General features: G+C 35.2%; 3 protein-coding genes across 10 annotated transcripts in view; 1 reads left to right on the top strand and 2 right to left on the bottom strand.

The window, feature by feature from the left end:
• LOC126707074 (putative disease resistance protein RGA1) overlaps positions 1-24234 on the top strand; it is a 134053-nt gene that overhangs the window by 61514 nt on the left and 48305 nt on the right. For 2 of the 7 annotated variants that reach the window (XM_050406669.1, XM_050406664.1), the window contains exon 2: positions 19628-20125. In XM_050406669.1, coding sequence (XP_050262626.1) covers positions 19628-20125 — 498 coding nt within the window. Of the gene's footprint in view, positions 1-19627; positions 20886-24234 lie in introns of all 7 variants that reach the window. The other 5 variants (XM_050406666.1, XM_050406671.1, XM_050406667.1 and 2 more) reach the window with 5 other exon arrangements.
• Positions 1-24234, bottom strand: part of LOC126707076 (uncharacterized) — an 88847-nt gene that overhangs the window by 47176 nt on the left and 17437 nt on the right. The gene's annotated exons all lie outside the window — the stretch shown is intronic.
• Positions 13687-14702, bottom strand: LOC126707081 (uncharacterized). Its single transcript, XM_050406688.1, has one exon. The coding sequence runs from the start codon at positions 14647-14649 to the stop codon at positions 13843-13845; it is 807 nt and encodes a 268-aa protein (XP_050262645.1). The 5' UTR covers positions 14650-14702; the 3' UTR covers positions 13687-13842.

Genomic DNA, 24234 nt, shown 5'->3' with positions numbered 1-24234 from the left:
GAAGAAGAAAATAATCACCCAACCACCAAACCTAGCGCCACCACCAAACATCGCAACCTAGCACAAAGAATTAACCCAAAATCAATAGAAAAGCAATTAGAAAATCTAACTCAAAATCAAGACAAACCCACTGGAAAACCCAACTCAAAATCAATCAAAACTTACTAGTAAACCCAACCCAAAAACAGTCCAAACTCACTAGAAAACCCAACCCAAACCATATTCAATGGAAAACTCACGTGAAATGCCCAACGAAGTCGGATCTGCTACCACTACTACCGCTCGATGGTCTTCCATTGTTGCCGCCGGATCTTTCATTGTTGTCGTTGGTTAGGGGTGGGAGGCGAAGGGTCGTCGGTTGGGGGTGGGAGGTGAAGGGTCAGTGGTGGAGGAAGAGAGGGAGGGGCGAAGGAAAGAGGGAGGGTGAAAGCGAGAGGGAGGCCGAATCAGTGGAAGGTTGAGGTGGCGAGCTGGATCGGTAGCAACGGCGGGCTGGGTGAGGCAACTGTGAGGAAGAGAGTGAGGGAAAGAGAGGAACGGGTGAGAGAGCTAATGTGGGTGTTTATGAGAGAGAATGGATATTAATAAATAATAATAAAAAAATAGTAAATAATATTATTTAATTAGAATAGATTTGTAAAATAGATAAACTGATGTAAATGTTTTTGAAATGTGGTAGTGTAAAATAGAAAAAGTAAATTTTTAGACAAACTGATGCGGTTGCTCTAAGTGAGCTTAATTGTTCAATTAGCCTAGCACATTGGGGTCCCACTGTAACTTTTTGTTAAAAAACTAGATAAATTATTCCAAATGGAGTTATATATAGTAGTAGCCATTGTTATTGATTCCGTTCCGTTTTGGCTGGAATGGCCAGAATATTTCGTACCGACGTGAAAACCGGTACCATAATACCCCTTATTCCACCTCAGGTCAAATTTCGGCCTATTTTGGGGTGTTCTGGCCATTCCGACCAATTTTGGCTGGTACTAGATTTTGAAACCCACCAGAAGAAGAAGAAGGGTCCGAAACCCAGAAGAAGAAAAAGAAGGAGGTAGGATTATTTTTTTTCTTTTTACCATCTTCTTCGTTTTTTTCTTTTGTTGGGTTTCAGTCCTGCCAATCTGCCTTTCGTTTTTTATTTGTGTGCTGTACAGGTAAATGGTAATGTATTTGACGTTTGTTAGCCTCTTTGCTCTTCCTTAAATGCTATGTCCTTTGTTTTAAATTTTTTGTTTGTTTTGCCGGCCCACGTGATACTCTTCTCTCTTGTCACTTGTGTTTTAAAATTTTCTTTGTTATGTTTTAGTGAGCCCTACAAGACTAAAAATAAAAATAGACCCTCTTCCACTGTTCCACCTACTTATATTAACATCTAGTTTTTTTTTTTTTTTTTTTTTTTTTTTTTTTTTCATATTATTACTCTTATTATATTTTATAAATGATTGAACTGATACTTATTATTATTATTATTATTTGGGCTTAAAGATTACATATTAGTTGAAATATGTATTTATAACTTCTTTAAAACCCTTAATAATTTATATGGTTTTTTTAATTAATAATATATATTTTTTATATTATAAAATAGCGATAACTCCAACACCTTGAAATAGTATGCCGAAATAAGCCGATACCAAAATATTCCGTTTCAATGGGCAAACCGAAATGGGATTCGAAACGGTATTCATAACATTGGTAGTAGCTTAACAAGCTCCTAACTTATGCCAATCGCTATTGGCCTTTTGTTTCAGAAAATGCACCTTTGTGAGCCGATGAAACAATGAAGATAGCAAGGATGAAAGGGATAGTAGCATGAAGCTCAAGATTTCATTGCAATTGTTTGAGACTATGAAAGAAATTTCATTGCTAATGGCCTTTTGTTTCAAGAAATGCACCTTTGTAAGCCAATGAAACAATGAAGATAGTGAGGATGAAAGAAATAGTAGCCTGATCATCGGGATTTCATTGCAACTGTTTGAGAGTATGAAAGGGATTTCATTGTTAATGGCATTTTGTTTTAGGAAATGCACCTTTGTAAGCCGATGAAACAATGAATATAATGAGGATGAAAGAGATAGTAGCCTGAACCTTGGGATTTCATTGCAATTGTTCGAGAGTATTCACAATACTTTAACATAACCTTATGTCCAAAAGCAATTAGTAGGTGCTCTCTCGCATTTATAATGGATCCATCATAAATTTGAAAAAAAAAAAAAAAAAGAGCATCATGTCAATGTGGTTTGGGAGGAATAAAATTTCTTTATCTCACTTTTTTTTTGTTTTATTAATTTTATGCTTTATCAATCACAACTTAATAAAAGTTTTTAAAAAATAAAAATCGAATACATAATCAATAAAGTATAAAGTGAAATACAAAAAACACTTAATAATTTTCCCATGAGCGTTAGAACATTATCCGCATGTTGTACCATAATATTTAAAGAACTCACGTATCATTATATCCGTATTGTATTGCATCTGTATCTCATCTATATCTGTGGATCAACAGCTAAATTGACATGACAAGACTAGAAGCACAGTTCTACAGCTAAATTGACATTACAAGGAAGTACTGTCACATCGAGGAGGAGAAGTGTAACGCCCTGGTTTTGGAATTACTGTTCCTCTTTTATTTTTTGTGTCTGAGAGACATACAGTAGGCTTTCTCTTGCACGTGACGCACAAAGAGAAAACTGAAAATTAAAATTAAAATTTTTCTGGATAGAAAAATTTTTAGTTTTCTTCCAATGTGTTTGGTTAAAAAGGTCAAAAAGTAAAAAAATGAAAAACTTTTTGGTTTAGGCTGTGTTTGGTTGCTGGAAAACGTTTTCCGGAAAATATGTATTTTCCGGAAATGCTAATTTCCGGAAAAGGAAAATGTATTCGGGTGTTTGGCTGTCTCGGAAATCGTTTTACGGAAAATCAATTTCGGTGTTTGATTCGTCCAAATATTTTACGGAAATTGTTTTACAGAAAATTAATTCCGGTGTTTGGTTCGTCCAAATATTTTACGGAAAATACTTTACGGAAAATCAATTCCCATGTTTGGTTGGGAAAATACTTTACGGAAAATAGTTTGGATCATTTTACGGAAAATGATCTAGAATCTGACCCAAAAAATCGTCCATCCATGAATGAAGTTTTGGAGGTATTGGAGAATGAAGTTTTGGAGGAATTGGAGAAGATCAATTCTATTAAGGAAAAAGTAGCTGAGCCGAAGCATAATCCTAAGCCCAATAAACGCAAAGAAGATAGGCACCAACATCACCATAACTATCATAAGTCTCCAATTCACCAAAACCATGGCGTTAATCGAGCTGGAGCTAGAGCTTAAATAACTAGTTTGAAGCTATATTTTGCTCTTATAGATAAAATTCAAGAACCTGCATTCCCTATACATATCTGTAACAATACAAAAATTATGGTCATTTGGTTCAACATCAAACATAATCATTCGAATATACCCATAATATTTATATAAAAACAGCCACATCAATCGTTCACCATTGGCATTACACCTCAATGGCATACAAAAATGATACATATTCGTGGTATCTGAACAGTACAAATACATAATTTGGGCAATTGTATCGTCTCAATAATACAAAAGAGTACATATATAATACATTCATAGGTCAATACTAATACTACAATAAAAGTTAATTCCAAAATCTACCATCACAGTCAACATGAAATAAGCAAATCAAATTTGTGAGAAAAAATAACCATCTAACCACAGCTTCCTCAACCTAGCATTCTTGGCTAAAAATCCACGTGCCATCTTCTCATTCTCACAAAGATGGTCGAAGGCAGTAGCGAGCATATCTTCGCTATATCCATCCGCCATCATAGCCATTACCTCATTATACAAAGTTGTGTAATCTACCGGGCTTCGATTAATTTCTTTCAGAGCGACAACAATTTCCTTCAGCTGATCAGACAGATCAGTCAGCACACTATCATCAGCATTAGAAGCTGCACGCCCTCTTTTGCGGGACTTGGAAATTCCCGACCCAGTGGTGGATGATTCATTTGAGTTCTTCCCCTTTTCAACCACACATTCCTCCACATTATCTGCAACAAACTCTGCACTATCCCCATTATCTGGCTCATTTTTTATATCCACATAGGACTTAGAAAAGCCACCTGTGGCTGTGTCTTTCCCCACCACAATCGCTAATTCATCGTAAAACTCAATTTTTTTGTTCAGATACTCTGCATGCTTCCGATGTGCCTGTAAGGGAGAAAGGAATGTATATAACAATGCAATAATAACTTCACTCATAAATTCAATATAAAAGACTATGCAATAACAATTAAAGCAAATACTCCATAATTTTTCCTACATTTTCTCAGTAATCAAACAAGTAATGCAAAAAAACTCTCAAATAAGGATGGAACAAGTCAATACATTATGTTACTATTATGCACACTTCACTGCTAAGAGAGCCCAATTAAAAAAAAAAAAAAGAAAAAAAAATTAGAACAACAAGCACAAATCTTTTGGTTAAAAACTTTGTTTTCTTTCCTTCACTTTTTCCTAGCAACCAAATAGAAAGATCAAAGAAAACAGTGGGTCCTTAATTTCCTATTATTCCCAAGTCATAGCTGAAAAAAACCCATTAAAAAAATCACCTTAAAAAGAAAGTATCAATCTTTTCTTTACTTTCCCAACATTTTATTAGCAACCAAACCGAGAACCAAAGAAAATTATAGCTCAGACACATATACACATATAAGATAGATGAAAACACATAGGTATGTATAGATATAATACATAGGTAAGGTGACATGAAAGTTATGTTTGGAAAACCTTATAAAAGCAATGGAATCCTAAAAAGAATGACACTATAAATTTCATATAAAAGGCAAAAACATATATTATTATCTATATTAAGAAAATATAGTTGGAAGCCATACCATAACTTCTTCTTGGTATGTTTTAGTGTCGCAAGTTATCATTTTCAGATTTTCGTCCCAACCGAATCCACTCTTCTTTCTAAGAGCTTGAATAGTTCCCCACATGGACCTTAAAGTTCGCATCCGGTTGTCCACATAGGACGGGTGGCACTCAACCCCGAAATGGGCCGTTATCTCCTTCGCTACAAGAGCAAAGGAGCCGGCCCTAAAAGTACTAGAGGGCTTATTGCCCTTTGCGGCCTCCTCTGTAAGTATCTTAAGCATCATCTCATGCATAGGTGGCAGCCACCTAAATTGCTTGCTGCCGCTAACTTTTTCTTTGCCCTTTGACATTACTACATATGAAAATAGTATAGTGAGAGTAGCATTTAGTAATTACGCTCGGAACATGAATAACAAATCAAACACACATACAACCACGCTTATGAATGTGCATAACAGAATGGAACATGCTAACTATGGAAATGACAATGTAATACCATCAAATAACAATGTAATGCTAAAAATATTTTTTCATTACATCACCAAAAGTCTATATTACATACATTGTCTTTACAAAAAAACAAAAAGAAAAAACACATTACAATCATAGAAATCTAAATAAAGTACTACTCTCCACTCCTGATATAATCAGATCACATGGCTTGGCATATTTCATCTCTCTTAGCATTCCATGATCTACTATCTTCGACGGACTCCCGACGTGATTGTGTTTCTTGTTGGTGGTCACTAAACTCTACTTGGTTCATTGCATCTTCCATAATATGGTCATTTGGTTCAACCCCCATAATGTGATTATGAACCACACAACACGCTAACACTACTTTCACTTGGGTTGGGAAAGACCAATATGGTTCTGCATCCAACACTCGAAAACGTTTTTTCACCACTCCAAACCCTCGCTCAATAGTAGTTCTCAATGAAGAGTGTCAGAGGTTGAACAATTCTTGCGCATTCTCAGGAGGACGATCACCAAACTCTTTCAAGTGATATCGTACACTCCGATATGGTGACAATATTCCATTTTTATTACCATACCCAGCATCACCAAGATAATATTTACCTACATATATTAAAAAATAAAACCAAATCACTACTATGCTGAGGAAAACACACAATATTTATTAAACTAATAAACCAAAAAGGTGAAGTAATTGTGTAATACCATCGGGAATTGAAAATCCCCCTGGCCTAGCAAATGCATCATTTAATACACGTGAATCATGTGCACTGCCTTCCCATCCAGCCAACACATAAGTGAACTTTAAGTCAAAACTAATGGCAACTAACACATTTTGCGTGGTTCCATCTTTGTAACCACGAAATCTTCCTTGTATTTCAGGTGACACAGATACACGAACATGTGTACCATCTATTGCTCCAACATAATTCTAATTTTCGACAGACATAATGGTTTAAAATTACATAAATCTTCACAATTTACAAAAATACACAAGTCGCAATATTTACCTTAAAATATGGGTAAAACCTTCTACTATTCCTTATCTCTGGAGGTGTATCTTCGCTACGCAGTCTTATTAGAGCTCTATATAATTTCAGGACCCCCCTAAGGACGACCTTGAAGTATCTATGAACAGTCTCAGTTGATCTATAGATCCGACTACCCATTACACGAAACCTCACATTATGACCAATAATGTGCAAGAAAATGAACACTTGCTCCGTAACAGACATGTGAATAGTCGGACGTACGTGCTCCCCCTCAGTGAGGATGTGACATAAGTGGTGGAAAGCTATAGGCTTCATCCTAAGTTGATTCACACAATGTCTCTCACTTCCATGCAGAACACTATTTATGTATTCCTCTCTCTCGACGGCATGGTTAACATAAGGCACCCTAGGCAATTGTCTACATCTACGTCACAATTTCCTTAACAATGCAACCCCCACAAGGAGGACAGATGCAACTGAGGCAAGAATTGCGGCTTTGGTTTTTTTCTTCATCTAACAAAATCACAAACATTGTGGTCTAAGAGGTATGTAAACAAGTATGCTATTGATTACACCATAAATAAAATCAGCCACAAACATATAACATCCAAACCATCACATTGCATTCTATTTACACTATAACAATACCATCACATTGATAACTGCACATTGATATAGTACAACACCATCACATTGCATTCTATTTATAATCACCTATATACCCAAAGCACCTTCAATTAAGGTTTAAACACACACATATTGGTCTGCAAGAACATAATGACACCAAGCATGGGTGAAGCTCCAAAATTTCTATACATAACCCAACTAGCCAAATTAAACAAAAAATCACAGCAAAATTTCTACACATAACCCAACTAGCCAAATTCTAATAAAAATCACAGCAAAAACTAATCATGCATAACCAGTCAAGCCCCAAAATTCTATAAAAAAAAAAATCAGACCACAAACCAATCGGGAATAACCTGCAATCAGAAAAGCCCCAAAATTTCATATGCATCACCCATAAATACACAGTTTCATAAATAATGGATAATTAAAAAAATTGATAAATAACCTGCAATCAGAAAAGCCCCAAAATTTCATATGCATAATCCACAAATACACAGTTTAATCAACAATGGATAATTAAAAAAATTAATAAATAACCTGCAATCAGAAAAGCCCCAAAATTTTGATATGCATTACCCACAAATACATAGTTTAATAAACAATGTATAATAAAAAAATTAATAAATAAAAACATGTAAATAATTATATAAATATTTATATAAATAAATATATAAATATTTATATAAATAAACAAATAAATAAATAAATATATATATATATATATATATTTCAGAGATCAGATCGGGAGGATGGGCTGGACCGGTGAGGTGAGTGGATCGAAGGTGAGTGAGTGTGTGGATCGGACGTGTGGGTCGGAGGTGAGGTGAGTGTGTGGCGGTCAACCGGTTCTGGAAAACTCACCGTGAGTCTGTGTTTGGCTCGGTGATCGGAGTGCCTGGACCGGTGATCGACTGGCTGAGCTGGATCGGGTGCCTTGGTCTGGATCGGTGTGAGTTTGAGCTGTCACTCACCGTGGGTCTGCGGCGTTTGGCGCGGTGATCGTCTGGCAGAGCTTGGCGTGACCGGTGTGAGGTAGATCGGTGTCGGTTTGTGGATCGTTGGCTCTTGTTCTTTCTCTCACTCGTTGGCCGGATCGGAGCTCTGGGTGGCTGGATCGATCGGAGCTCTCGCACTTGATCTCGCTCGTTGGCTTCGATCTCGTTCGTTGGCTTGATCTCGTTCGCACTTGATCTCGCTCGTTAGCTGTTGTGTTCTTCGATTGTTTTTTTTTGTTCTTTCTCTCTCGCTCTCGTGTTGTGTTTTCTGTTTTTTCTCTCCCTCTCTCTGCGTTTTGCAAGACCCGGAAGTGAATTGAAGTGAAAATGAGGGGAGAAATTCATTTCCGGGTCAAAGGTGAAATTAGTGGTCAACTGGAAATCATTTTCCGGAAAATAGTGTTTTCCGTGACAGCCAAACACATGGATTTTACGGAAAATGGTTTCTGAAATTGGTTTTCACCCAATTCAAACACAGCCTTAGTTGAAAAGAAGGTTTGTATAAATCAACCATCATATCCCTCTTAAATAAAACAAAAAGTAATATATTATACTTTTTAAAAAAATTGTATATAAATGAAAGCGGACATTTCAAAAAAAACATAAGAAATCGTCCAAAAGTGTTTTCTTAGAAAAAATAAATTAAAAAATTAAAAAAAAAAAGGAAAATAAGAAGAACTCACCACGTCCTAACAAAACCAAAGAAAAAAAAAAAAAAAAAGCCAAAAGCATTAAAAGAGGTGGGGGCAATTTTGTTCAAATATTTTTCTCACTTTTCACTTCAATTTGGAGAGATTGTATTTTGAAGGGGGGAGAGAACTTGTGGACCCCACCAAAATCTCTCCTCTTTTCCACCTTCAACCAAACAACCAAAAACATCATTTTCTCTCAACTTTTCTCTTCTTCATTTTCCATCCTCCCTAAAATCACCCCAACCAAACATAGGGTTAGTCCATTTGAAAGGTAAATAGTTTTAGCAAAAAAAAAAAAAAAATTGAAAGTAAATAGTAGAACAGAAAGGTAAAGCAAAGATGAATGGTAAGAATAAAAACAATTCAAATTTTCAGGGTTAAAAACTGTACTTTAAATTTGATTTGATTTTATTTTATTTTTGTAAGTTTTTTTATTTATTTAATGCTAGTACACTCTTTTTCTGTTTTTAAGCATTTGGATTGTATTTATATGGGTAATGCTCAATAATTTTATTTAATTGTTTCTACATTGTAGGTTGATTTTAGTGGTTTTTTTAATATCTATATATATATATATATATATAAACGGGGGAAGTAAAAAAAAAAAAAAAAATCCTACAGTTTTATCATTTGGTCACATTAAATCTCAAATTTTCATACTTGTAGCTTTATGTAATAAAAAATAAAACCACAACAAATCCTACCCTTACAAATGAAATGCACATCTATGAAGGTATGGATTTAATTAAGGTGACTTATATAAAAGTTTGGGGTTTAATGTGTTCTAATAATAATACTATGAGATTGATAATTAAGGGGATTGTAAGGGCACGAAAATCAGGTGGCCCAAACCCATTTAGAATAGTGAAATTTGTGCTATCCAGCTAGACCCAAACCAATAAATATTTGTAAAGAAAGTGGGATAAAACAAGTTGGGCTTAGCCCAAGGATTCAAACGGGGGAGGAATGAATGGAAGTCAAAGATTAATTATATAGATGGTTCTTTACAAGCTCACCCGAGGACAATGTTCTTATGTAAGGATGTACACTGTTCTCTCTCTTTCTTTCTATCACTGTTCTTGTTCATATCTCCTTGCCTTGATTTTTTTCGGATCCCTTCATCTGGAAGTTCTCTTCCTCTATATACTCCTAAGCTTATTGCATCCTAATCCTCCATCTACAATCCTCCAGACTCTCCTTAGACACTTGTCCCATTAGACTTCTGTTAAAAGTGGTAGAAGGAGCTGCTTAGTTATGAATCTACTTAGTTAAAAGTGGTAGAAGGAGCTGCTTCAGTCCACTTCAATATATTTGATCCAATTTGGTCAATTCGATCCAGTTACACACACACACACACACATTTGTTTATTTATTTATTTTATTATTTTTAGCTTGAATGTATAATCGTCCTCTTGCAATTCATTTAAAAGTAATGATGTTAAAATAAATGAGTAACTACCATAAATATTAGATTTGTATATTCATAGCCTTAATGTTTAGAAATACTTTCACTTAAATTTAGCTGGACCGAAGTGGACTAAAATGCTATGTTAATATGGCTCAACAAAAGTGTAGTAACAATAAATGATATGCTTAAGATTTTAGATATTACAAATTTGAGAGAGAGAGAGAGAGAGAGAAATATATATATATATATATATATATATATATATATATATATTAAATTTGGATTTAGAATATGTACTTTTAACCTAAACATGTCTTTTCCCTATATGCAAGTGTACAAAAATGGACCAAAGTGAACACAATGGACCAATGGAAAAAAGTGGACCGAATGGACAAAATAGGTCTGAATGGGAACAAGGTGGACCAAATAGGACCAAAGTAAAATGAATAGGACAGAGTGGACCAATGTGGACGGAGTAGAACAAATAGGACCATAGTGGACCGAATAGGACCAAGTGGACAAATTGGACCGAATAAGACCAATGTGGATCGAATAGAACCAAAGTGGGCAGAATGTACCAACATGGACTGATGTGGACTGAATAATACTTTTGAATATTTATCATTTTTATTGCATTTTTAGGGCTCATATTTCTAATTTCTAATGTTTATTTTATTTGTATTTTTTAATTCAAAACTAAAAAGTTTAGCCTAGATATAACAAAATCTCATACTTTTCAACCCAAAAATTAAGAAAAAAAAAAAAAAGAATTTTTGAGCTAAACTTGAAAAAGGCAACCTACAGAAGAATCAATTTAAGTCCCAATGTGTCCAAAATGGACCGAAATTGACTGAGTAGACCAAATTGGACCGAATGGAACCAAAGTGATCTAAAGTAGACTTAATTGGACCGAATAGCAATTGTTTAATTTTTAGAGAGAACAAATTATACATTATATTACAATTACAATTACAAAATAACTATTTATTCTTAAGTAACGCGCGAGTCTGCAACTAGGATGGTCATTATTGAGTTATTTTGGTGCACCTTATTATTTAATGGTATGGATTTATTATTTTGTAATTTATTTGGCTAAAGACAACCTTTGATGGGACGGGCTTGCATTTTAAGTACTCACCATGGAAAGGTCCCTGCCCTCTACTTGCTAAGGTATGAGTTTGGCCCATTAAAAATTTAAAACCAGTACATTGTGATACTCTCAACACCCATATATAAAGATTACACATATTGTATTAGTATCTTGATGGTTGCCTTACCCGAATGTGAAGAGAGAAGCAAGGGAAGAGGTGTAGTAGCTCTCCTTCTTTTCTATCACACACACACAACCATTCTTGACCTTGCAGGAACTTTAGCTTACTCCTCTCGTTAGCATGGCTCCTCATCAGGTAGCTTCTTGCTTTTGCTCTCATGGAGAGCCTTTAATCAGGTGTGGTCTACTCCTTTATTTTGTTACAAATATATGCTAGTAATTCTAGAGAGTGTTAAAGATCCTTTGTTCATTTGGTTTTGTGGATTTAAAATCTAGTTATTTTTAACATGAACATGCCCTCTTTATGATTTTTCAATAAAGATCACATTCATGTAAATAATTTTGGAAGAAGGCTTATCTAATCCTATCAAGAAGGCGGTTGGTAGAGCACTATCTAGCTAGAACTTGGTAGTGTTCTGTAATAATCCTTAGAAATGTTACTTCAACTTGTGAAAGAATTGAAAAGCTTGAACAATTAATTATCCAACTAATTAAAGAATCTATGCCTCTCTTTTTTTAAAAATATCAATAATACCGCATCTTTGGACAAATTTGCCATATAACACCATGTTTGAAACAAAATTGTTAGTTAGCATCATTTCCAAACTTATTAGCAAACTAATATCTCAAGTATTTTAGACTCGAGTTTATTGTAGTCTTACAGACTGAAGTTGGAAAATTATCCACGTGGAACTCAAGTCTTTAAGACTTGAATTCCATAAAGAAACAAAGAGATCAAAAATAGAACCAACAAAGCCAAACCTAGATAAAAACAGAAACACGATCAACAAAAACAATGAAGGCAAATTGAAAGATCAACAACGAAGCCAAACCCAGATAAAAAATAGAAACATGATCAACAACAAAGCCAAACCTAGAGAGATCAAAAACAAAGAAGGCTCCAGGCGGCAGCTCGAAATCCAGGAAACGGAGGCTCGAATTGAACCCACAAACCCAGATCTCCCTAACCCAAACCCCTCAGCTGGGACTAAATCCAGGCGCCGAGGGTGGCGAAGGCTCCAAGTGAAGGTTCCAGGCAAAGAATTTGTGCAGAAGTTTTCCTTCCTAATTAGGCAAAGGTTTCGTTTTCCTTTATTTCTTTTTCATTTCCTTTTTTTTTTTTTTTAATTTGTGTAGAGTAGGAACTCGAATATTAGATTCTCAATTTGCTACAATGAACTCGAGTTTGATAGACTCGATATGTTAGTTTGCTAATAAGTTTGGAAACTATGCTAACTAACGAATATGTTTGAAAATGGGTGTTATATGGAAAATTTGGCCCCACATCTCTACTTAACTAATAAGTTACCTATGCGATGCACAGATAATGTTGTAATGTTTTATGTAAGATGGTTTTGAAGAATGTTATATATGTATTATAGCATAATTGTTATAGAAGTTTATTAGAAATAAGTTCATCACCCAAATTAAAAAAAAAAAAAAAAAATTTATAATTACACACACATATCTATTATAATTATTCAATGGAAGTAATAAGAAATTTAAAAAAAAAAAAAAAAAAAAAAAAAAAAAAAACAACAACAACAACAACAACAACTACTTTGGAGGAATATTATAGAATAAAAGTTGATATAGAATGTATATTTCTCTTTCTCCTTAATTTAAAACAAAATACATATTCCAAACACCCACACTCAATCACATTAATTACAAAACGCACAAATCCACAACGTCCAACCTTAACATCAAAATCGTAATTGCCATTGTTATGCAATATAAAATGCAAACCCCCCTTCCTTAGTTGTAACTAACTCATATAGGTTAAAATTAGATGAGACAACAATGTTATAGCTAGGTAGGTGTCATCAAAAGATTGAAGGTAAATGACATTATTTTTTGCTTGTGTGTATTTGACATAAGATGGCATGAAGAGCTATGGGTAGGTATATATAAAGGAATAGAAGTGCAAGAGGTGAAAATAGTGCAAGAGTTTTGTGTGTATGTGTGAGGGATAAAAAGTTTTGAAACATTCAACTAAAAGATACAGAAAATATTTTTTGTTAATTAGAAAAGTCTTGAAATATTGAACCAAATGAAACAAAATGTCATTAGTTAATTTGTTCTTGTCTCTAATGTGGTATTTCAGAATATTTCAATTTTTTTTACATAAAATGTGTCACTTGCCAGAATCTTATGTTTTCCCACATGAGGTCTCCACTTTTATATATATATTCTTGATTAATTGATTGATTTGATGTTTCATTCAAAAATAATAGTAAGTATATTAATAGTGTGACACAACATAGTAAATAGCAATCCAGCATCCATTCTCCCATTTAGTAAACAATAATTCCATGACTAAAAATCAATGCTTCATCATTGAAACTTACATATTAAACTAGAATCAAAACAGAAAAAAGCCACACATTATATGTCTTTCTCATTGGTTATCTCTACTTTTGTTGGTTACCTTTAAAAAAAACACTAAAAATTTAATAACTTCGAAAACTAATACTAGTCTATCAGCCTGTAACTCCTACCGGTGAATGGTTGGAACTTTTCATCTCCTTTCTTTAATGCCGCTTCTTCTTTAGAGTTCTTTTCCAATTCCTTATTAGAACCAAAGACTAGCTTTCCTGGTTTACTTCTCAAGTTGGACTGAGTAGCCTTGCTTTTCTCATTAACTTCATCTACAGAAATTTGCTTCAACCTGGCAGAGCAATCTGATACAACTGACTCCATTGAAAATCTCCCATCCAAGCGCCTTGCTTCGCCACAAAAAGGTTCAAACTTCACATCATCCTCTACTGCTTGCTCCTCAACTTTCTTCGTAGCCATGACATCCTTCACTACTGGTGTTTCTGGTCCTTGGTAATCCAAAGGTGGAGCAAAGTCAACCACACAGTCTGTCTCAAAAATACTTATAGCATCAGACGGTGCTGTTTCAATCACATCAATGTAAAAATTCTTGTCATTATACATGATCATGATGGTATCACCCTTTGTCAAACAAAAGAAGTTCCTCAGTGTTATTTCCAAAACGGCTCTAGGGTTGGAAATCTCCAAGAAATCCTTAGTATGAGGTTGTAACTTCACGTAAGTTCCTTTCTTCAAACGTATGCTTTTGACATTGACAGGGTCTCCTTTTTCTAATTCCAAGTGCTCCATCATCCAGTTTGGCATGAAAACAAAATCCTCCGGGGCATCAAACTCCTCGACTCCACAATGCGTGAGTTCCCCATTTTTTGGGTTGGTTAACTTGAACATCATGGGGTTTTTGAAAACTGTGAATGCAAGGAAACTGAGAGCTGAGGCAGGCATGATGATTCTGCCACCGTTTTCTAGATGGGATTTGTTGCAGTATGAGAGAGGGTAACATTGATAAGTTTGTGGAAAGCGGGTGTGAAGTCTATGATGAGTAAATTGATCCATGGGGAGGATCGATGAACAACACAGCGATGAGTTTCTTGGAATTTGTTTTGAGGGCAAGGCAGTGAGAAGAAGAATAGCTTTAGATTGATTGTTAGGCCCTGAAGTATGTGTGTTTATATAAAGGCAAGATAGATGAATTTGTTTCCAAAACGTGTGAGGAGAACTGTTCCGAATAGGATTAGGAATAGAAGGAGAGAGATTTCTTTTTTATTATTGTTTTAAGGCTTAGGTTACGATTTTTTTTTTTACTTGCAATTCAAGTTCGGTTTCCGAAAAGTGAAAGGAAATTAGTTCCGAATCATGAATAGGAGTGTAGGAAGCAAGAACTATAGGCGGTGGTATCATTGACGGACATAACCTACTGTATTTCATTAAGGAAGAAATAAATATTCCCATCCCAATTTTTCTGTCAATAAGAATAGGCATCGTCAGGCGGTCTTTTACTTGAGCCTGGCAACTGATATCACTTTTGCTGCTGATTGCTGCACACAATTTTTTATTTTTTTATTTATTTTTTTTATTTTTAGTGAAGATACTACATTGATCTTAGCCAAAAGAGGTCCGAGACTTTTTTATTTTTAACTGAAGATAGATACTATATAAGTATATATATACTAGAAACATTCGCAGCAAGGTTTCAAAAAATATAGTTTTCAGACACTCAAAAACCTACTTTATCTATTTTAATAACTCATTTTACAACATATTAACATTAAATATTCAATTTTAACCTACAATAAATAATATAACAACACAATAAAATAATATATCCCAACACAGTATACAACCGTTACCTACAACCTACGAATCGAAACCCCCACGAACCATCATCATCAATCCACAAAGCACCATCACCGACCCATGAACCCCATGCACCCTTCTACTCCTCCTAGACTTTGATTCTAGATTCACACCACCACCACCACCATGCCTTCATCGCCCAAGTTGTTCCACACGCAAAACTGCCCTTCGCCAGCCTCCTTGCGTAGATTGACTAGCATTATCCTCGTCAACTGCCTTTTCATCGGTCTAGCCGGCTTCTCATCGCGCCCCACAAAAAATGTGCAAATGTTAAGCCAAGCTTGATCCAAGTCTTCTAGGAGCGAGTTGGAGATGGAGTCGTCAGCGATGGCGATGGAATTGGCGTAGATCCAAATATGAAGAAAAGGCAGAAGGTGATGATGGGCTTTGTGGGCATTCAGACCGGTTTGGATCCATAGGACGTCACAATCTAGGAAATCAACCTAGAACCCTGAGTGAGAAAGAGGGAGATGGGGAGGTAGAGAGAAAGAGAAAGAGAGAGAGACGACTAGAGAGAGAGAGGGCAGGAGCTGTGGTGGCTTGTCTATGTGTGAGTCTGTGAGATGAGGTTTATACATGTGGGTAACAAAAAATTCTTTTTTCCTTTAACATCTGGCTACGATGAGCTGCTAGAGATAATAGCTCACTGTAGCACACTAAATTTTTTTTAACTTTACCTTCTTTGATGTAGTATCTGTTTTAAGTGCCTTGATTGCTAAAATGACTATTTAATCATTTTAGCAACCCTGCTGTGAATGTTCTAAAGCAGGTAGAGAAAATAAGAACAGATATAAAATGTTCATATTAATGAACGGAAAATAGAAACTCCTCATAATGCGTGTATATCCTTACTAAATAAATAGAAGAAACAGTTACCCTCACTCGCTTGCTAATGGACTATAGCCAAAACAAGGGCATGGATTACATACCAAGTCTTTCTCATACTAGTGCTAGTGCAGATGAAAGCCTTTATGGGAGAGGAAGGGATCATTGAGGGCATCCTCGGTCTAATAGTGCATTTATGCAACAAGATTAAGATTGAATGGAGGTAGAGGGAAGGGGTCTAGTTCAATTTTAATGGTGAAACCCTCTTGAAAAAGGCTTCGTCATTTCCAAGCAACATAAGAGAGGAGCTATAGTAGCTACATAAAAGTATAAAACCGAGTCATTCTTTCTAAAATACTTGCTTGAATGCAGGACAATACTGGAACCAAAGCCAAGGGCCCAAACTCTATCATTAGTACCAACAAGTCTACTCGCAGGTAGACCTTGCCTCCCATTAAGTACACACAAGATACAAAAGGATGGATCTAATGGCCTATTTGGATTGAGAGGGGAGAGAGCAAGGGGAGTAAAGTAGAGTTGGCCCGAAATTAGGCTAATTTCCTGCCAACTCCCCTATACTCTCTCTCTCTTTTCCCCTCAATCCAAACAAACCATAAGAGACTACTATTAGCAAAATTGCTTTCTTTGCAATATATTGCCAATGTATTGATGGAACCAATGCTATCAAATTGTAGGACCTCCTAGAGCAAACCTCAAACAAGACAATTGAGAATTTTTTTCTATAAAGCAAACTAATGTGTTGATGCAACTTGTTATATTTTGCATATTAACCGTGGTGGTAAATTCGCTAGCTTTGATAAGGCTGAGCTTTTTCTTTGTAACAGAACAATATATGTTAATGCATTTTCTTTTTATTATCGAAACAAAAGCAAAAAAGGACCATCACCTAGTGAGTATGCTTTCATAATGAGCATATTAAAAGATGGAAATACAATGGAAGATGTTACAGATTGTTTTCAAAATTAAATTACAAAAATTCAATCCCATTCATTGCTACATTTTAAACCAAAGAGAAAACATTGCAACTATCCTATACCTAAGGACTATAAACTTTACACTCCAGTCTTTAACTTTTTCAGACAAAAATTGAAAAGATAAAATTGAAAGATATTTACCTCGTGCTATTGATTTATTTGAAAAGTTAATTTATAAATTATATGATTATTATCCATAAAAAGAGGTGGCTCCATCAAATTTGAGAAGACACCATCCTTTTCAAACAATCTTTTGACACTTGTTAATGTACACTCCACTTGACAATGCATCCACAATTTCAAGAGAGATATCCACGTTTTTACCCACATTTAAAACATTGAAATGATTCCTAAAATACCAAAAACAAAAAACATTGAAATGAGTGTGTGGTGGACCCAAGTGAAATGCCTAGTGAGATGCCGTGTAAATTTTTTCATTGAAAAATCTGGTAGCTGTAGCAAAACTCATCAGGATAACATACATAACTCATCCCCAATGTATGGTCAGTCAAAGTTGAATGTTCAAGATTAGGAAAGGTCGCAAGTTCATGATATGTTTATGAGCATCTGATCTTAAAAATCGAACTAAATTATATTACAAGTATATTATAGCTGTATATTGGCCGTAAGTTTGAAAATTCACAATTTCACATTATATAGAAATTAATAATAAAGATTAGATATATCAAAAAAAATAAATAAATAAATAAATAATAATAAAGATTAGAAATTAGTCTGCATAATACAACTAACCTGTACTCCAAAAAAATCAACCTTCATCTTCATTTTTTGTTTATACTTATGAAACCAATTACAAACTCGCATTACAATCGCTGCATAACCATGCCCTTAAACTTACCCCATTTGGCCTCTCATGCAGCATGTACCAAAATGCAGTGAAGCAAGTTTAAAACATAATGGCAGTGTGGTTAATTAATGCTGGCTGCCTTTATGTCTTACTCTGGTATAATCAGCTAGAGGGCAACCAAAAAAAAAGCATTTCTCTCTGTCTCTCTCTCCCCACAAAAAATATGAAAGATTATTTTTAATATGAATTCTTTAATTTACAAAAGAACCCTCAATTGTCTTTCTAATCAAGGCCAAATTGTTTCTTTTTTCTTTTATTTTTTAATTTTACACGTCAGCGATCAGTTTTTTAATCAGCAGTAACTTTTTTGTTTATGGAGGGATGGAGAGAGAGACAGAGAGAGGATGAAATCACATTTTCTTTTTATAAATAATGCTAAATTGTATCAGATAAGCATGATTATTAAATATGCCCCACCGCATATCACCCATTTAGTTGAATTTTTCAGCTTTGAATGCAACTTGTGGATTGCGAATGTTATCCTGGCTCTGAATCAAACTAATCTCCAAACTACTTGATTGGTTCTATAGTCATTCAGTGTCCTCTGCAGAAGTGCCTGCAAGGAGGGGAAACACTCCAACAATCAATTTCCAATTGTGCAACAACTGAATCCAATTACAGATGGTAACTGCAAGCCATAGTTTAATAATCTCAAAGTAATGGTTCCTCTACAAATGTCTTCCTTTTCTTCTTTTACTTTGTAGGCACACAGATGCAAAAGTTTCACTTCATAAACCAAATCTGAAGTTCCCCAACAGACCAACAAATATATGCATCAGAGAATGACTTTAAAGATTGATTTTAATGGTAAAACTAGTCAAAGCATAAAGAATTTAGATGCAGTAACCTTTTTGAGATAGGAATGGATAATGGGTGAAGCAAAAAAAAAAAAAAAAAAAAAAAGAAGAAAGTCTGTATGTGTGCGTGTTAGTGTTACCCTTTCTAATCGTTGAAGAAGTCCTGTCTTGAACTGTCTCACACCACGTCCGCTCGAGCTTGGATCTAACCTGTGCGCCTTTTCAAAGGCATAGAATCGACCTTCCAAAATCACCAAACGCTTTCAGCTAAAAACAAACTCACACAACCAAAAATTCATCCCTAATTATAACCCTATCTCTAAGAGCTAAGATAATATATTAGAGAATAATATGTGCATGCATGTATGTATATATAGGGATAGAGATGGGGAAGGAGGAGGAGGAGTAGATTCCAGAGATAGGCAACACGAGGGCGCTCAGTTTCGATTTCAGTGGCGACATGGAGGATGGGAGCGATGGAGGCGAGAGAAGAAGGAACGACCTCATTGTCGAACACCTCCGGATGGCTAATGGTTTTATTCCCTTCAAAGGACCATCGGAGTTGTATGATTTTAGGGTAGATATCTTCAATGAATTAGTACAAAGGTCATTCTTTCAAGATGTCAAGGAGGAGTATCCCGGCCATATAACGTGTAAAATGCATGACCTTATGCATGACCTTGCTGAATCTATTATGAGGCATGAATGCATTGCAGTGGAATCCAGTAAAGATGTGAAGGTTGAAGGCAGGATTTTTCATATGTTTTATGACATGATCTCATCACGAGACATTTCTTTCAATGAGGACCTACATAAAGTTCGATCTCTACGCTCATGCCTTGGTAGATTTAATCGTAAAGCTTCTTGGCCATTCTTCTTAAAACAAAAGTATCTTCGGGTATTGGATTTTAAATTTGTGGTTCAGGAAGTACCGAGATCAATCAACAATTTAAAACATTTGAGGTATCTTGACATGTCTGGGTCTAATATCAAAGTTTTACCTGATTCAACAACCTGCCTCTTGAACTTGCAAACGTTGAAACTAGATGAATGCCACTCTCTTTGTGAGTTACCCAAAGGTATGAAGCACATGAAAAGCCTTATGTATCTTGGCATCACCGGTTGTCATTCTCTTACTCGTATGGCTGAAGGAATGGGACAATTAACTTGCCTCCAATCATTGAGCATCTTCATTGCTGGCGAGAAAAATGGCTACCAAGTAAGTGAGTTGAAAGGGCTAAACCTTCGAAACAATTTGACAATAAAGGAACTTGACAATATCAGAAATTCAGCGGAGGCCAGAAAAGCAAATTTGATCGGAAAACAAAATCTTCATTCGCTAAGTTTGGTTTGGCGGAGTGACAATAAAAGCCATGTACTGGACCATGTTGAAGATGTTCTTGATGGTCTCCAACCTCATTCAAATCTGAAAAAACTGTCCATATACAACTATCATGGTTCAAAAATTCCAACATGGATTCAAGATTCAGTTCTTTGTGATTTGGTTGAAATATCACTATATTGTTGGGAAAGATGTGAACATTTGCCAACTCTTGGCAAACTACCATTCCTCAAGGTTCTTGAAATAACAGGCTGGCATGCTGTGAAATATATTGGCAATGATTTCCATGGAGACGGTGCAATTTCATTCCCCTCATTGAAGGAATTTAGGCTCCATAAGATGCGTGATTTGGAGGAATGGAGAACAATGACTGGAGGAGAAAATTTTCCCTGCCTAAGCACATTAAGAATCACTGAGTGTCCAAAGTTAGTTGAAATTCCTATCATTCCTTCCATTACAAGTTTGACTATGAGAAGAAGCAATGCAATGTTAATTAGGTCAGTGATGAATCTCACTTCACTTTCTTCCCTTGTGATTGAAAACATGGATGAATTGACAGTTCTTCCAGATGGACTGTTGCAAAATCATAAGATGCTTAAAATCTTAGTGATTTCCAAAATGCCCAATCTCAAGTCACTGACTAATCAGTTGGATAATCTTTCTGCGTTGAATAAATTTCATCTTGGATGTTGTGACAAGATCGAAAGTCTTCCAGAAGGACTCCGGAACTTACATTCATTACGGACACTGTACATATGGGAGTGTAATAATCTTTTGTCCTTACCAATGAATGGTTTGCAGGGCTTATCTTCACTACGGAGTTTATCCATTTCGTACTGCAACAAATTCTGCTCTTTGTCTGAGGGAATTCAATATTTAATTGCACTTGAGGATTTAATTATCTGCGACTGTCCTAAGTTAATTTCATTGCCAGAGGGTATTCAACATCTAACTGCTCTCCGTTTTCTGCAAATCTCAAACTGTGAAGACTTATCTTCTCTGCCTAAGCAGATTGGATGCCTCACATCGCTTTCATATTTGGATATTTGGAACTGCCCTAATCTAATAATGTCTATACCAGACGAGCTACAGAATCTTACGGCACTCAAAACATTGAGAATTGGAGGATGTCCACATCTGGAGAAGCGGTGCAAGAAAGAGGATTGGCATAAAAAGGGTATTCAACATTTACATCAGGCCTGATTCAGAGATACCATCATCGACGGGTTGGGGATCGCTACGAAAACTGAAATGTTGCTAAGTTGGTCAACGCTGAGATGGCAATGTTAACACGCTTCAAAAAAATTTTTATTTATAAAGGTAACTTTCTCCCCTTTTTTTTCTTTTTAATGGGTATTTTTTTTTTTTTTTACATTTCTTATCTTATCAAATTGTATTTGGATTTTAATATGGATATTAATATATGTGTTACTCTAATGTATGCTTGCAGTAAACTAACCCATGATGCCTTCGATGGACAGTACAATGGTACATTTACCTTTAATCTTTGCTTCTTGTTGGTGTTCAGATTTTCTTCTCTTTTTCTCCCAAAAAAATAAAAGATTCAATTCAATTTTGTGACACACTTGTCATTGCTATTTGTATATTTGTTGTATTTTAAAATTACTATGGACAAGCCAATTTTTTTTTGCTTGAGTTCTTAGAGATTTTCAGTTTGTCCAATCTCACTTGTCATTATCTATTGTTAATGTGGATAGGTGTGGCAAGTTTGTATAATGTTTTTATTTTGCAATTGTCATTATTTATTTGCCATTGTTTTTATAAAAAATATTTTAAACTAAATGACAAAACTAAACCATTGGCACTCTATTTTTTGTTGACCCACACAGTCACACTCATCCATACATAAATAATACACTAAATCTCTACTTAACCAATCAAATGCTTAAACAATCAGTCAATCACTAACTTTACTATTTTTTTTCTTGAATCTAACTTTATAATATAAAGTTATTATAACATAATAACAATACATATTTAACAAACACTCTGTATTTCCTAATTATTAAATTATATAAAGTTATATTATATTTATACTATAAACGCACACATTCACACAAACAACATTATAACAAAAAAAAATTGAAAAATAATGCAAACTATCAGTATCACAATCAATATTAAACACACACTTATACATACATAATATAAATTTATAATAAAGAAAGAGATACTCACAACTCATAAACACTCACTCTTAACTCTTAAAGCCGGCGATACCAAGATAGTCGAATAGAGAAGAGAGATAAGATTAGATAAGATTCATGATACTGAGATCAAGATCAGATCAAAGAGAAAGAGAGAGAAAGATCTATGACCTATGTTGTTTGGTTTTGGGATGGGCAAATCTGTGTTGTTGCTTGATTTTGGGTTGGGCTAATACGTGATTAAGGCGTGCAAGATTTAAATCAGGGTGTGAAAAAGTATTTCTAAGATAAAATTGAACTAGTAAAAAAAATATTTTATATATAGATAATTTTTTCCCCAGTACCCCTTGAACAACATGTAGAAACGCAATGGTACATTACCTTCAATCTTTGCTTGTTGTTGGAGTTCAAATTTTCTTCTCTTTTTCTCCCAAAAAAAAAAGGGTTCAATTCAATTTTGTGACACACTTTTCATTACTATTTGTATATTTGTTGTATTTTAAAATTGCTATGGACAAGCCAACATGTTCCACTATTTTTTTTCCCCCTCAAAACAAGAAAAGAAAGGATTTTTTTTTTGGTCTAAACATGCAAGAAAATTTCGCAAAACAAAACACAATTACAAACAAGTTAAGTAGCTCATAAACTAGTGGAAAAACACGCAAAACAAGCAAAAAAGAGTTGCAACTCTCTTAGTAGAGCAACAAGCCTCTTGACCAGAACCACTAAATCAAACTTAAGGCTGTGTTTGTTTTGGGTGAAAATCACTTCCGGAAATGCGGGTGTTTGGTTGGTCCGAAAAATAGAATTTTCCGGAATTCAATTTCAGTTGACCGAAAAAAATACGCTTTGACCACGGAAATGAATTTTCGTTCCTATTTTCACTTCAAATGAATTCCGGACAGAGAGAGAGAGAGAGAGAGAGAGAGCGAAAGGAAGAAGAGGCGAACCCTGACCTCTAGTCCAGTCCGACGATCGCCGGCGAACCCCAAGCTCCAGTCCGACGATCGCACGCACCAGTCATACCGGTCTTGCCGATCGCAGCACCGCACCGATCGCACCGCGCCGCTCGATCTCACGAGCTCCAGTCCAATGATCACACCACGCCGATCGCACCTTCGATCTCACCTCCGCGCGATCTCGCCTTCGACCCACCGATCTCTCTCTCTATGTGATTTTGATTTCAGTGTGATTTTGATTTTTGTTGTTGTTGTAGTGGTGTGGTGGTGGTGTTTTGGTGGTTGTGGCTTTTGATTGCCAGAGTTTGCTGCCGTGGGTTGAATTGCCGTGTGAAAAATTTGTAGGAAAATAGCATTTTCAACAATACAACCAAACACCAGAAAATATTTTTCACAACATTTTCTGAAATGCAATCACACTTAAAAATATTTTCCTTTCTGGAAAATAGCATTTCTATAAAATAAGTATTTTCCAAAAAATCACTTACATGAAACAAACACAGCCTAAGATGCATAATTAGAAGCAGCGTTTTCCATCCCACATATAAAAGAAAAAATGGGCCAAAAAACCATATAAGTCAACCTTGTCATTAGTTCAGTCATACTAATTTTTTCTTTACTTTTTTTTGTTAAGATGATAAATAGTAGAGTATGAAAAATAAGATTCAAACGACATGTCCAGAGCACAAAAGAATGCCATAACAATTGAATTATCACTT

Source organism: Quercus robur, chromosome 11, assembly GCF_932294415.1.
Source record: "Quercus robur chromosome 11, dhQueRobu3.1, whole genome shotgun sequence".
Classification (NCBI taxonomy): Eukaryota; Viridiplantae; Streptophyta; class Magnoliopsida; order Fagales; family Fagaceae; genus Quercus; species Quercus robur.
Note: the sequence above shows the minus strand (reverse complement) of the source record. Positions and strands in the feature narration are given on the sequence as shown.

Bases quoted from the DNA above. Each gene is read 5' to 3' on its own strand.
- LOC126707081 (XM_050406688.1), bottom strand. From the start codon at position 14,649: ATGCCTGCCTCAGCTCTCAGTTTCCTTGCATTCACAGTTTTCAAAAAC.